This window comes from Bemisia tabaci, chromosome 2, assembly GCF_918797505.1.
Source record: "Bemisia tabaci chromosome 2, PGI_BMITA_v3".
NCBI classification, from domain to species: Eukaryota; Metazoa; Arthropoda; class Insecta; order Hemiptera; family Aleyrodidae; genus Bemisia; species Bemisia tabaci.
The window spans coordinates 32,953,006-32,968,244 of NC_092794.1; the positions used below are offsets into that span (position 1 = coordinate 32,953,006).

The 15,239-nt window shown below is 41.9% G+C and overlaps 1 protein-coding gene across 2 annotated transcripts in view; it reads right to left on the reverse strand.

Moving 5' to 3' along the window:
* Positions 1–15,239, reverse strand: part of eEF1beta (elongation factor 1-beta) — a 52,244-nt gene that overhangs the window by 22,991 nt on the left and 14,014 nt on the right. For both annotated transcript variants that reach the window (XM_072297194.1, XM_072297195.1), the window contains exon 2: positions 6,098–6,338. In XM_072297194.1, coding sequence (XP_072153295.1) covers positions 6,098–6,338 — 241 coding nt within the window. The remainder of the gene's footprint in view (positions 1–6,097; positions 6,339–15,239) is intronic.

Here is a 15,239-nt window from a genome sequence, read left to right on the forward strand (position 1 = left end):
AACTTTCAATTTCTGTGTTCGCAATGAAAGTTTTGTTTCACATGAATGTGAATCTACATGTCGGGAGAAAGAAGAAACGCAAACCTACCGGTATCTTTTCTAAAACAAGAATTTTTTTTTCCTAGGCTCTGTCAAATTTTTCGCAGGAAATATCGATGAGACTTTTCTTCCCAATAAATTAAAACCAATAATTCCGAAATGCGGTCAGGGTAGAGAGGAGGGTTCTACACTTCTACCATCAAAAGTATAAACAACACTATGAAGATGATTTGACCTAGTAAAAGCGAATACGTGAAGCACTTTTCACAAACTCTTAAAAAATTCGTCAAGAAGTATTAATTAGAATAACACTTTTGGTATATTTTTAAAGGAAAAATGCTTCAGGACTTTTACATAATAGATCTCTGAAAAAGAAGCCTCGTGTTTGAAGCATTATTATTTTTTTTTTCTTTCAATTCTTTCAATTCTGGTTAAAACCAGATTAAGTAAAAAGTTACAGTAAAGTCAAATGTTTCAATTTCTTTACTGATGTAATTTTAATTATTGATATAATGTTTCAAAATTGCACACTAAAAAGGGCTTTATTAGAACTACTTTTAAACAATTTTTCTTGAAATTGTCTGTTTTTACGAGTTTCTCGATGCGAAGATCATTTGAGAAGAAGAGGAGAAGGAGGAGGAAGAAGAAGAAGAAGGAGAAAAATAGTAGGATTGTAATAATAGTTAGAATAGATAACGCAGTAGGAATAGAAGCGCCGCGCAGCGAGGTAGCGGTAGTCTGATTTACGCGGCAAATTCAAATATCGGATATGTTGAGCGAACTTGCCGGGGCCGGCTAGTTAACTCCAAAGACTGGATTTCGTATATCATTGCCGGGCAATGGTATTTAACTCAGGATCTAATGATCACGCCCGGATCGATCCCTCAAATGTCAAGATTTCAACCGCATTGATGACCCATCGCATCCGTCTACCTGAGTTTTGATCGCAGAACAAAAGAAAGGGGAATCCCATTCAGATTTGAAGCCAGTGTCCGCGATGAATCGATCCGGCCTCTCGACACTTGACGTGATACGTGCCTTTATGAGCTATCGAAGCATATCATATGCAGTCTCTGGCTGAAACAGAACGTTATCTAAATGGCGCTGGTATGATTTTTAATATCTTCTGAGTCGGGCAGCTTGAACTTTTCACTTCTGCTTCAGGGTATCTAGATGGGTTAAAAGGTTTTCTTCATTCACATGGGCCATCTTCGCCCTTACCCTCTTAGAGGCATTCCCTTGACACACTGGGTGACTCTCCCAATCTCCTGCCTTAGGTTGGCCACTTTCCTTTCAATCCTGAGTTGCCATCTTGGTGCATTCAGTTTGATTTCCCTACGCCCATGATTAGTGGGGCCTTTGACGGCTTGTGTTATTGCCTGAGCTGCACAATAGATGATGCAATGAACCTCCTCTAGCGTTGATTCTTCACGAATGTGTGCTGGTATAATTCGGTCCATCCTCTCAATACACGCGAACAACTTGGAGTGTAAGGAAGTTTTGGCAGTGACTGTCTAAGATTCAGACTGACTCCTTGCCATTTGATCATTTCAGCAATAAATGCAACCTCTAGCGTATCAGCTTTGATAACGTTCTCGTCAGCAGTATCAGTTGCACACTCATCACGCTCCGCATGCACGATGCCTTCATCAGTGTGTAATTCCGGTACAATGTCTCTTGGTTCCACTGGACCATCTGCGCAAGAAACTGAAGCGGGATCAGCCTCTTGTACGTTTTCTTCGTCTTCACGTTCACCGCGAGAAATTTCAAGTTGGACTTCATCTTAGATACTCTGCAGAACATCAGCAGACATTTTACAAGACTTCAGTATCACTCGCTTTTGGTCCATTAGGCGCTGCTCTGAGACATTTTCGCAGTCAGGGAACTTATCAAGAAAAAGTTTCCGCATTTCCGCCCGGTGTCCAGGAATCGTTTTCATTTTAGACGCGAGGTAATAACAACGCATGACGTGTTGATTCATACTTAGACTCCAAGTCATGTGTTGCCTGAGTTTCCCTGCTTTAGTGGTCGTCGGCTGACTACTCGACGAAACACTTGGAGCAGGGTTGGTGTTGTTGGTTGGCCGTCGTGCCATACACTGGGACGATCCACGACCATCTTCGTTCCCAGCGTGGGGACTATTTTGCGCGCCATGTTCCCCAACCCTCAACGCGACCGAGGCTCTTCTTTTATCGTCTTGTGTAAGAAGATCACTGACTAGGGGCTGCAAACCCCCAGCCAAGGATGCGCAGCCGGTTTTTCAAGTTGGGACAAGCCCAACTTTACTTCCTTGGACGCCCCTGGCGATGTTTTGGCCACGAGGATGTCCAGACACTTGCTCGGGTACCGCGGGGTCGCCAGCCCTATTATTATTATTATTGTTATTATAATTATTATTTTTTTTTTTTTTTTTTTTTTGTAACTCAGAAGAGGGAACACTTCCGGCACAAGTATTACTGACGGGCCACAGGCCAAAGTCAGTAACACATACTATCTTGCTTGAAAAAAAAAGGGTAAACGTTATTTTAAAGTAAAATTTAAAAAAAAAATTTAAAAAAAATTTAAAAAAAAAAAAAATTAAATTTACTAAATTTAAAATTAAATATTAATATTAGTAAATTATATCAATATATAATATTTAATTATTTTTTATTAAATTTAAAATTAATTTATTATTAATATTTATATAAGTACTTTTCTCACAAACATACGTTTGTGGAAAGAAACTCATTGAAAGACGGACCGTAGCCAAGTCTTTCAAAGCTAGAGCCTTCTAAAATTGCTAAAATTTGATTGGAAATTGCTAAAATTTGATTTAAAATTACTAAAATTTGACTTAAAATTCCTAAAATTTGACTTGAAATTGCTAAAATATGAAAGTTAAAATCGTAAAAAGGTATTAAAATCGAAAAAAGTTGTTAAAATCGTAAAACGTTGTTAAAAATATACCGCAGGGGCAACACAATGTGTTGCACGGGAGGCTCCTTTGGGCTGGCGACCCCGAGGTACCCGAGCAAGCGGATGGGAACAATCTGGTCGGCCAAATCCAAACCCGTGGCATCCCAGGAAGTAGGTTTGGACTCGTCCCAAGCTAAGGTTCTCAGCCGCGAGCCCCCTGTCATAGGGTTTGCAGCCCTATGACAGGTTATCGAGTGTCTTGCAGTAAATCATCAAGAAGAAGCCTCGGTTGCGTCAACTTGTGAGGTAGTTGACGTATCAGTTCATCCTCACAACGCTGGAGCTGAGGACGGCCGTGGATCAGCCCAGCGTCTAACGGTACGACGGCCAACCCTGAGCAGATCCCCTTCACCTCCTGCCTCCGGTGTTTTACTGGCAAGTCAGCCGGCAGCCACCAAGGCAGGAATTCCGAGGCAGCGCATGACTTGGACTAGAGAAATGAACATCGATGTCATGCGTTGCTTCTATAGAGCAACACGACTAGACACCAACGCATCAGGGTACAGATTCCAACTACGTCAGTTGTTCCTGGCAGCGTACCCTGATCTAACTAATGTCACTGAACAGAGGCTAGTGGATCAGAAACGGGTAATCATCAACAACAAGAAATAAACAGTGCAGGAAATCGAGGAAATAAAGAGAGAAGTTGCTCATGAGTTACATATTGCATCTACTCCTACAGAGGCGGACATTATCTTCACGCCATCATCAGTCGATGAATTCTCTCGTCATGCTAGGGATGGGGTGGTGTCCCTTAGAGCATATCCAATTCATAGGTTTGTCGATTCAGCGGATAGTGTACCAAGTTTTGAAGACTCGATGGAACTGGAAACTCGTGAGAAGATTAGATTCTTCAGAGACAAATGGAGAGGGAGTAATCCAAATCTAAGGCCAGCAATTCCAAAACTTTGGATGAATAGGATGTGCAAAGACCGCATAAAGATTATTAATAATAAGATCATTAATGAACTCATCTCAGAGGAGGCGGATCTCGAAGAGATCTACTTAGTCGTCTACGCTTGTGCCTGCACTGTCACAGTTTTAAATGGCCAGAAGTTAAGGTCGCAGGGTGAGCAATGTCCAAAAAGAAGGAGGAAACCTGCCTGGCAACTGAGACTCGAGAAAAAGATCGAGAGATTGCGGAAGGAAATTGGTCGAACCACTCAGTATTTAAGAGGTGTCAGAACTAAGAAATTGGAGAAAGAGATTAGTCTTATCATCAGGGACAAAAGTAAGACCGTCGCGGAAACCCAAGATATTTCGAAGATGAAACTCGCTGTTTGCGCAGCTCGCCTTCGAAGGTATAACGAGTCCAATGAAAGAAAGAACCAGAATGCCCTCTTCAATAGAAATGAAAAGGCCTTCTACAGGAATCTGACCTCGAAGGAGATACCAGTTACACCACCTAAGAAAGAAGAAGTGACCGCTTTCTGGAAAAATCTCTGGTCTAATCCTGTGCAGCATCGGGAGGGTGGTGAATGGATTGAAAAAGAAATTGCCCGGCAGGAAACCGTGCCAGAGCAGACAAACCATGTTATCACTGTAAATGAGCTTGCGGAGACTATCAGGGGCACCCATAACTGGAAATGTCCAGGTGTCGACAGTGTACAAAACTTTTGGTATAAGAACTTCCCTGTATTGCATGCACACCTAACACAGCAAGCCAACAGAATCGTTCAGCATCCCGAATTGGCACCCGAGTTTTTAACAGAGGGAAGGACGTTCATTAAACCAAAAGATGAAGACACAAAGAACCCTGCGAACTATCGTCCCATCACTTGTCTGCCCACCATCTATAAGATAATTACAGCGACCCTCTGTAGGAAAATTGATCGGCACTTGATATCGAATGATGTCCTAACGGAGGAGCAGAAGGGGTGCCGAAAACAGAGCAAAGGTTGCAAGGAGCAGTTAATAGTGGATAGTGTTATTCTGAAGCAAACGGAAAAGAACCGCAGAAATTTGAACACCACATTCATCGACTATCGTAAGGCGTTTGACATGGTGCCTCATTCTTGGTTATTAAGAGTCCTCGAAATCTACAAGATACACCCTGTGTTGAGACACTTCCTGGCATCCGTAATGAAAAATTTGAAAACGAAAATCTCCCTCAAAACGGAGGACGGCCAATTGGAAACTGAATTTATTTACATTAAACGTGGAATTTTCCAGGGAGATGCGCTCAGTGCGTTGTGGTTTTGTTTATCCCTGAATCCCCTGTCGAATGCTTTGAAAGACACTGAACTTGGGTTTCACATTAAAGAGCGCAGACAAACTCTGTATATTCTCAGTCATCTGATGTTCATAGATGATATTAAAATCTACTCCTCATCGCCGGGTGAGCTTAAGATCTTGCTGGGTGTTGTGGAGTCCGTATCCGCTGATATTTACATGGAGTTCGGGTTGGAGAAGTGCTGAGTTCTGAATTTATATCGCGGAAAGGTGGTGGAAGAGGAGGAAGATCAGACTCTCTATGGTACAATTGTCGAACAAATGGATGAAAATGATTCCTACAAATACCTAGGATTCCAACAGAATCGCAGACTAAACCATAGTGACATTAAGCATATGGTTCAACAGCATTATGAGCAGCGTCTCAGGGTCTTGTTACGCTCTAGACTGAACTCAAGAAATCTGTTTAAAGCTATTAATACTTTTGCTGTGCCAGTCTTGACATACTCTTTCGGAGTTATCAAATGGACCACCACTGATCTGGAGAATATCAACATTAAAACCAGAGTGTTGTTGACTAAGAGCCGGAAGTTACACCCGAAATCCTGTAAAGCGAGAGTGACTCTCGGTCGGGAAGTAGGCGGAAGAGCAAAATTGTTGGCGCAAATGTAACTTTTGATCAACATCTTGAGGAGAATCAAATGACGTAAGTCAGAAGGCAATCGGTCATGGTGCAGCTTCCCATAAGAGGTGTGCGGGGTCCTTTCAGCTAACAACCTACTTCACTTGGGTTGCAGGATTATCGTCATTGATGACTTGAATCAAATGCTTGAAACTGCGCACCAAACAAGATCAGGGCAAAAATGGGCAGATTACTTGTATGAAATTAGATGAAAATGCGATTTAAAGATTGAAAAATACTACAAACCTCCTCTTCATCATCGGACCCAAATAAATCTACATCATCAGCATCATCTTCGTTCTTGGTTGCCGCAGACCCACTTCCACCAGTGAATTTGGCAGGAGCTTGTTTGTTGGGGAAGGTCTTCTTTTCATTAGTATCAAAGGATTTCATGTGATTGTACCATCTTAGAACGTTAGGAGTAGAAAGAGCTGGAGTTTTGTTCAATTCATTGAAAACGACAACATCTGCTTGAGATGGCTGAAATCTAGTCAACAAGAATAAAAATTAAACAATTTTGAATTCTCAAAATGGACGATGGACGAATACAGGGCGTTCCAAAAGTCCGCCATCTCCCCTAATAACTTCTGAACGGTTAAAGATAGAAAAACGAAACTTTGGGAATATTTCTATCTCAAAAGAGACCATCTTCAAGAGAGTTCAAAATTTTTGTCCCTCCCTCGGAGGGGGGGGGGGGGGCGCGAAGGCCCCCAACCTTTTTTTTCAGATAGTAGCCCCTATCTTTTAATACACCATAAGTAGGTAAGAAAACAAAAACCTAAGAATTTTAGCGCCAACCGCAGATCGATATTTTAATTTTTGACAGAGTTATGGTAGGTCAAAGATCAAATTTTACCTATTTTCAAAACATCATAACTCTGGTTCAAATTATCGTAGAGAAAAAACAAGACGGGAAAATTTACCAAATTGCAAACACTTTTAAGTACAATTCACAGATATCACTTCGAACCAATTTTAAGGGGGGATGGTGCGGACCCTCAAATACGTCAATTTAAAGGTCATACGATTATCCAGTGAAATGAGCCAATTCCCTCTTACTTTGCCTCAACATCGTCTCGGAAAGTTCAAAATTAATTCAACATTGCGTTTTCAAGTCCCAAAATTCCGTGCAAAGTTTTAAGAAAACGAAATTTAAACTGTTAAATTTAATCACATTAAATTTCGTTTTTCGAACTTTGCCGGAACTGGTTTACGGTTTGCGCCAAATTCCAAGTTTCTTGTAATCCTTCCAATGATGTATCGCAGGATAGGGGTTACCATTTGAAAAAAAAGGTAGGGAATGCCCCCCCCCCCTCCCATGAGGGAGGAACGAACATTTTGAACTCCCTAGAAGATGGTCCCCTTTGAGATAGAAACATCCCCAAAGTTTCGTTTTTCTATCTCTAACCGTTCAAAAGTTACCAAGGGGGGGAGGGGTTACGGACTTTTGGGACACCCTGTATATTCACTGCCATGCCTGAAATTTGTCTGATGATTTACCAGTCACATTAAGCTCTGAAATTCAATGTTGAAACCCTTTAGTTTGCTGTGACGATGTCATACTTATTACTTAGAACATGATGTCCCAAGGACGCCTTTGGACCTAAAAACGGAGCTTGATCTTGGTTTTTGATGATAGGAGGGGGGATTCTTGCTAACTGTTGACGGTTATCACTTGCCACACTCTCTGCCAACCTTACTGTATTCAAAATTAGGGTTGCCTTATCCAAAATTTAAAAAGGAGATAGGCCGAGCCAGAAATGAATACATTTATACGTCGAGTAGAGGACAGGACATCCTATTCCTCACGCCACTCGTTCGTCGTTCGTACTTTTTCCACTTTCCTATCTCTTTTAAAGTTTCAGGTGAACATGAACCTTCCACGCAGAGCATTCAAAAACACAACCAAACATATGTCCTCTTGATCCACCGTTTTAAAACAAAAATAAACCTGAAGGCAGGCTGCATTCGTCCTCGGTGATATCTTGACCGTCAGCGAGGAGAGACCGGGGCACTGAGTCTCTCTTTTTTCCTTTTGATTTTTAAAATTGTTTAAAGAGGTCAAGGAAGTTCGTTTTAAGGGGTTTACTTACTCCTGGTTGAGACCCATAACCCCTGAAAGTTTTGTTGGAATTTCATCATCAGGGAAGTTTTGAACAATAATTTTTTCGAGAATTTTGAAACTCAGTTGAAACCATTTTGCAGTATGTCGGAATTTCAGATATCAAATGAAAGATTCGTTCTTCTCGTGCCGAACTACCCCCGGATACCAAGTTTCATACAAATTCAACGATAAGCAGCCTAAATATCCACTTCCCACTCTAGGCCACCATTTTGAAAAATACTGACTTTTCTGGAAAATCAATGCCAGAATCGTTTTTCTCGTCTTGAAAAATCCTAGGATTCAGAGTTTGACGCCAATCCGTCAACACACAACGGAGATGTCAGATTTCCGCCATTTAGAATTGTGACCGGCCGCCATTTTGTCAGAACTCAACATTTTGACCTGCGGTTTGCGCCAAAAATTTTCTTTCCTAATTATCTTTCGAATGAGGTAACACAAAAGGGGGATTACCATTTGAAAAAAAAGTTAGACCCCGCCCCCCAAAATTTGGGGGAGACCAAAAAATTGCTACCTTAAACCGAGGAACATTCCCAAAGTTTCAAACTTCTATCTCAATTAGGAAAAAAGTTACAGGGGTGGTCAGTGACTTTTGGATAACCCTGTATGCACTTCCCCCCTTTTTTTCTCTTTTGCTTACTACTGTCGGCGGGTGACGTTTCCTCATATCCGAGATTTTCGGCAACGTTACTCTCTGCCTTGCTACCGCAGGACGCACATGCGTTTGCGCACTCGCGGAGCCTGGCGGCCAGTGAGATGGGAACTCGCGCTGCGGGCCGATTATTGAAACTGATAGACAAAGCAATAGACAAAGACGACAAAAGGGATTTGGAGGGATCCTAGTGGTGGAAACGGGTGGTTGCAATGGACAAAGGAGGTAGGTAATAGACTAACTAACGGCAACCCACGAGAGACCCGACAGTTAGTCTATCATTTTCCCCCTTAGTCTATGAGAACCAACTATGTCAACCAGTAGGATCGCTCCAGACTCCCTATGTCATCTTTGTCTATAAGTTTCAATAATCGCCCCGCTGGCGTAGACGGATCGTGAGATCAGTGCGAATAGGCGATCGCTGTGATCTAGAACCTGCGTCCAAATAGCCTCTTCCGTTTGTTCGGCAATTTTTGCTATTCGTCTCAAGCCAAGTATTTTTCAGCTCGTCATTTTCTCCTTGATAACTGGTCAATTCCTGACTAGGAGCTACGCAATTCTGATGTTGCGCATAGCGGAAACGAAGCAGAATATCGCGGCAGCTCTGGGTCGGGGGCCAGTTTTCAAACCCTGGTGCCCCTACAGGAGGACTTCCCATATGATACCCGGCGCCTCCACCATGTGTGAGGGGAATCTCCCTCTAGGGGTCACCAAGGTTTGAAAACTGGCCCCTGACCTAGAGCTGCCGCAAGTTACGAAAATAAACGCAATATATGCGCATATTAAACCCTTTGCTTTTTGTTGCATGCCTTTAAATTCGGAGTTCCGGAAAATTTTTCGCATTTCCTTTTCCAACTTTTGCACTATGTACAGTTATTTCACTTTACATCCATTAGATGTAAGTAAGGGCGTATTATCGATTGGTCGAACAGGCCCCCCTCCCCTCCAATGATGATTCTGTGTACATTGAATCTATATCTGACACATTTGAAGTGTGATCTTGAGAGCAAAAGGGGCAATCATGGAATGTGTGAAGCTCTGTGGGCATAGGCGGTTCTAGACCTTCATGCTTGGAGGTGCCCAGAGGTGGAAAATGTCAGAGACCGGCCCCGAAGGGAACGGTCGCTTAGGGGAGGCCTAAGTTTCGGCCCTCAAGTTTTATCCCTTTCCTACCTTCCTTTTTCTTTTTCTCTCCTTCCTTTCTACTTAGTGTATAAATTTAATGACCACTGTGCGACGAAAATTTTGTCCAAAAAATTCTTCCCCCTGACCCACTGTGCGCCGATCAGCTTGTCCAAAAACTTTCTCCCCCGACCCACTGAGCGGCCTTGCTCCGGCCGGCTCCCCTCATGCCGCGCACCCCTCGCCTAAAACTTTCAAAGCTCGCCATTTTTAAACTGCTCGGCCGATTTAGCTCAAATTCAATACCAAACCAGTCCTAGGGGAGAACTACCACCCGTAAAAATTTCAGCTCAAAATATTCATTTTCGCTCGAGTTATTGAGTGGACAAGATTTGACCTCCCCCCACTTTCGAGTCCCACCCCTCAAAATCTAATGCCTCGAATTTCAATTTTTCTTCGCAGAATAGTAGTTCTAATGAGTTTCTACTAAATGCAAAAAAATTGGTCAAAATATCTTTCAACGTAAGAAAGATATAACTCCTCAAAAATCGAAAAATCTTAAAAAGGCGGAAATAAATACATACATACATACATACATACATACATACATATATATACATACACATGAATTTGAATGGCATATATTTTCGTGATCTACGACCCGTGATCGGTGCTCTTCACAAGGTCTCGGGTCTGGGTCCGACATCATGGGAGAATGCAATAGTGTATTTTCTTCGGAAAATACACTAAAAACAGTAGAATCTTTGTAATACACGGCTATAAATATTAATTCTGTTTAAAATTCAATTAATTGCTGGGTTTTTTTCTCAAGTGAATACAGAATCTTTAAAATCAGTAATTTCACGGTTCCGATAACCGTACTTAATTTTTGCTTGGGGGTGCCCGGCACCCCCGTAGAACCGCCTATGTCTGTGGGTACGTGATTTTGAACTTACCAGTCTCAGGTTAGGGACCTATGTCTCAAGTACCTTTCGGCGGAAGAGGAGGGGGGGGGGGGGTCGACTAATCAGAAAATTCACGTTACGTATTATACAGGGTGATCAAAAAGTCCCTTCCGACCCCTCTAACTTTTTACCTAATTGAGGTAAAAATTTAAAACTTGAGGGATGTTCCTAGGTCAAAGGGAGCTACCTTTTTTCCTCTCTAAAATTTTCAGGGGGCTCCCCTTGGGGAGGCAACGGACCCCAACTTTTAATTTTCAAATGGAAATACCCCCTTTGTGAAAGCTCGTTTGAAAGAGCATAAAAAAAGAGAACTTTTCGCGCAAACCCGAAGTCGATACCTCAAACCGTTTCAAAATGGCGGCCAGTTACAGTTCAAAATGTCCGAAAATTCACGCCGATTATTTGTTGATGGATTTGCGCGACAATCGGTACGAGCGGTATTTCGACACGAGAAAAACGAATTTGACGTTAGATTTTTTTAAAAAAAAACCGAAATTTCCAAAATGGCCAAAAATTGCCACCTCAGTTTTTTGTTGATTGATTTGCCTAAAACTTGGTATTTGAGGGTGTTTTGGCATAAGATTAACATATTTGTACTTAGATTTTAGAACAAACCAATTTTTGGTCATTTTGAACTCAAACCAGCGGCCATTTCGGTTTCGGTTTTTTTTGAAAATCTAACGTCAAATTCGTTTTTTTTTTTTGTGCCAAAATACATGAGGATACCGATTTTCGCGCAAATCCATCGAGAAATAACCGGTGTGAATTTTCGGCCATTTCGAACTTTAACCGGCTGCTATTTTGAAACGGTTTGAGATAGCGACTTCGGGTTTGCGCGAAAAGTTTTCTTTTTTTATGCTCTTTCAAACGAGCTATCACAAAGGGGGTCTTTCCATTTAAAAATTAAAATTTGGGGTCCGTTGCCCCCCCCCCCCCCCCAAGGGAGCCCCCCTGAAAATTTTAGGGGGGCCAAAAAGTAGTTCCTTTTAACCTTGGAACATCCTGTGGGGAACGAATCCCGCCTCTACGGTCCCTACATATCACAAATGCACTCAGTCTTGTCGCGATACCGCAATGCGTAGCGTAGACTGAGGTATTTCTGATGGGGACGGAGAAAAGGACTTTTCGGGAAGAGGTGGTGGCACCGAGAGGTGATGAAAGGAAAAACACAGATTTACCTTTTGACGAATTGGACAGGTCACCCTTGAGAGGGAGAAAAACCGGGGCGAAAGCGCAGGCGATGCCACAGCTCCGTAAGACTTAAAGGATTTCGGCATTAACCGTGCAGACAGACTAACGTGAGGATGTTATGTTTAGTCAGGTCGGCTCGACCTCGACCCCGACTCTTGCTCTTAATCTAAAATGCAGACCCACCTTTATTTTCAACTTCCGAGCCAATCCGGCATATGATACTTTAAACCCCTACCAGGTCAGCCCAGACGGAAACTAAACCCCTGCCTGGGTGTGTCAAAAAATGGGCTGATGTGCATTTGGGACTTAAATCGTCGTATTACCGCGCAAAATCGCCGCTTTTTACCTCACGGTTACCACCCCCCCCCCCCCACCAAAAAAAAAAAAAAAATCTGGTAAATCCCCAATATCGCATCGGATAAATTAGTTATTCTCATTGTATCGAGACAAGTCCCGAGAGTGGGGTTATGTTACCCCTTTGATTAGATTCTCCTTTGGGACTCGGAAGAATATATTTTCTTCGTTTTTATGAAAAAGGACGAAGCACTAGTAGATTGAAAATACTTTACTGAGTTCATAATTATCACTTAATTCTCTAGGCCGTATTATTGCGACGGTATACATGTGTGTGGACATCATGTGGGGATAGGTAAAACTGTAGGAATTCGAGAATGGGCTGATCAAAGATTACGAAAAACTGTCAATTTGTGCAATCTTTATCCCCGTTTGTGACTCCATGAGGGGGTGTTGTCTTGACTCTCAGTATAAAGGGACTCTAGTGTCAACTCTTTTCTGAAGATATCAACTGAAATTGATTTGAACAATACTACCTATGAATTGGAATGTTTCGAAGGGAAAATTATGGATAATATAAGACAAAACTGATTGTGAGTGATTTATGGCTGGAACGAATGAGGCACAACACTTTGGAATGGGAGACAACAAATATTGGTGTCCAACTTTCTACTAATTAGTTGTGGATGTATGGTTATGTCATATTAGATAGAATCAGAGAGAAGAACTAACGTAGGAGCAAAGACGTAAAGACGGAGTGCTCGTATCTAAAAGCACGGGGAAAAAGTGAAGCCTGGTTTTTGGCACTGGGTGCTTGTGTGAGTGTGTACATGAGCGCAGGAATCCATGGCGGCAAACGGAAATTTGATTTGAACTTGTCCTCTTGATTTTTCCACCTTCTTCTTCTAAACGTATTTTAAATGCCTAAAACGAATATATTGAGAAAGTTGGGACTGCGTCCTATTATATTACACCTACTTTTGCTCGATAATAGGCAGTAATCTCAGATAAAGTTAGTTTTTCTTCTGCTCATGGTGGTTCCACAGGTTCAAACAGGCCGTTACAGTTCTAGATGACCGTAACTCCCAAATGAAATTAATTGGTCGACGACGGACCAAAGCTAACATAAAGTTAAAAAAATATGAGTGGGTAAGTGAATTTGGGCAAAAATCAACTTAGAATACTTTGATTCCGCAATTTTATATAGTTCCCGCCCTACATTTGAATTTCAAACTTGTCCCGATTTCGCCGCCAATCCTCTAGCCAATAGTAGAGGTGGTTGAAAAGAAGCTTCATTTTTTGCTTTTAGCCCTCCGTCTTTATGTCTTTGGTTACTCCCAAATGAAATTAATCGGTCGACGACGGACCAAAACTAACCTAAAGTGAAAAAAAAAATTGAGTGGGTGAGTGAATTCGGGCAAAAATCAACCTAAAATACTTTGTTTCCGCAATTTAATTTAGTTCCCGCCTTATGTTAGAATAACAAACTTGTCCCGATTTCGCCGCCAATCCTCTAGCCAATAGTAGAGGTGGTTGAAAAGAAGCTTCATTTTTTGCTTTTAGCACGCTTTTTTTCCTTTTTCTTTACGTCTTTGCGTAAGAGACGCGCAGAATTGTTTTTCCCCAGAAATTAGTCATGAACAGAGTCCAAAATTAGAATGTAAACAAAGGGGTTGTAACATAACCTCACTTTCGGGACTTGCTTCGATACATTGAGTATAACTAATTTATCCGATGCGATATTGGGGATTTCCCAGATAGAAACGTACATTTGAGGATATATAGAACTCATAATCGCAAAAAAATCCGGCACAAACTGTCTGAAACTACCCAGAATCAGTGTTTGAAAATTGACTTTCCGTTCCTTACGGGAAATCCCATGTAAATCGAACCGACCTAATCCCGGTTAGGGCACCAGGCCTAAGATGAGTTGTTAAAGTCAGAATTGCAACTTCTGAGTTATCCGCTGAGTTGCTGAGCTCAGCGAAAGTGTTGTTAAACGTTTTCTGAGGTTATCTAGAGTCCCTTTATACTGAGAGTCAAGACAATTTGAATCCATTTCTGATTGGTTCCCGTATTTTAGGCCTCCACAGTGTCACAAACGGGAATAAAGATGACATTTTCACCAATTGCAAAGATTATGATCTGGAATGGACCAGGGAATTACGGATTCGGCAAGGAACAAACGGAATGAGAGGAGGAACGGAGAAAGGCATTTGAGAATGGGCCGATTAAAGATTACGAAAAACGTTCAATTTCTGTAATCTTTATTCTCGTTTGTGACATCCATGAGCCGAATTGTCTTGACTCTCAGTATAAAGGGACTCTAAGGTTATCCGCTGAGCTGCCAGTTTGTAAACAAAGGCCGCCATTTTCTCAGCAAAATTGGTCAGCGCTCATCCATGTCAGGTGCGTTGTTAAATTACTTTTGCTGCCCAACAAAAATGGCCGAATCTTAGCGGGATTGACGTCATCTCAACGACGACTTCAGCTCAACAGACGGGAGAAAATCGAGGTGTCGTTGTTAAATTCCCGTGGGATTCTGCGGATTTGGAGGTTAAGTTTTATTGAAATTTAAGATTTTTAACATTTAAAAATCTTATTAACACCCACATTATTACTTATTAACACCCACATTATTACGAAATTAACGCAATTAACGATTATAAGCAATTGCAAGTCAGTCTGGTGACGAACTTGTGGCGAAGAAATGCGAAAAAATGGCGGTTATGGACGTAAACAATAACATTACAACAATCCAGCAAACTCGGCAGCGGTCAACAGCAGCCAAAAACCTCGCTGAGCTGTTGGGCATTTTGCTGAGCAGCCATCTGGGAAAACGGAGACGTATTTTGTTTGGCGTAACAATCGAAACTGTTTCGCATCAGTGTGTAACATTCGTATTTTGTTTGAGTGTTACCGGAAATGAGGGGGCGTGGCTTATTTAATTGGATTTTTTTTGGCACAACATGGCAACGCTGTCGTAACATTTTGATGCGAAACACTTGGAACGTGCTCCGGAGCAGGTTGCAGAATTGTTAC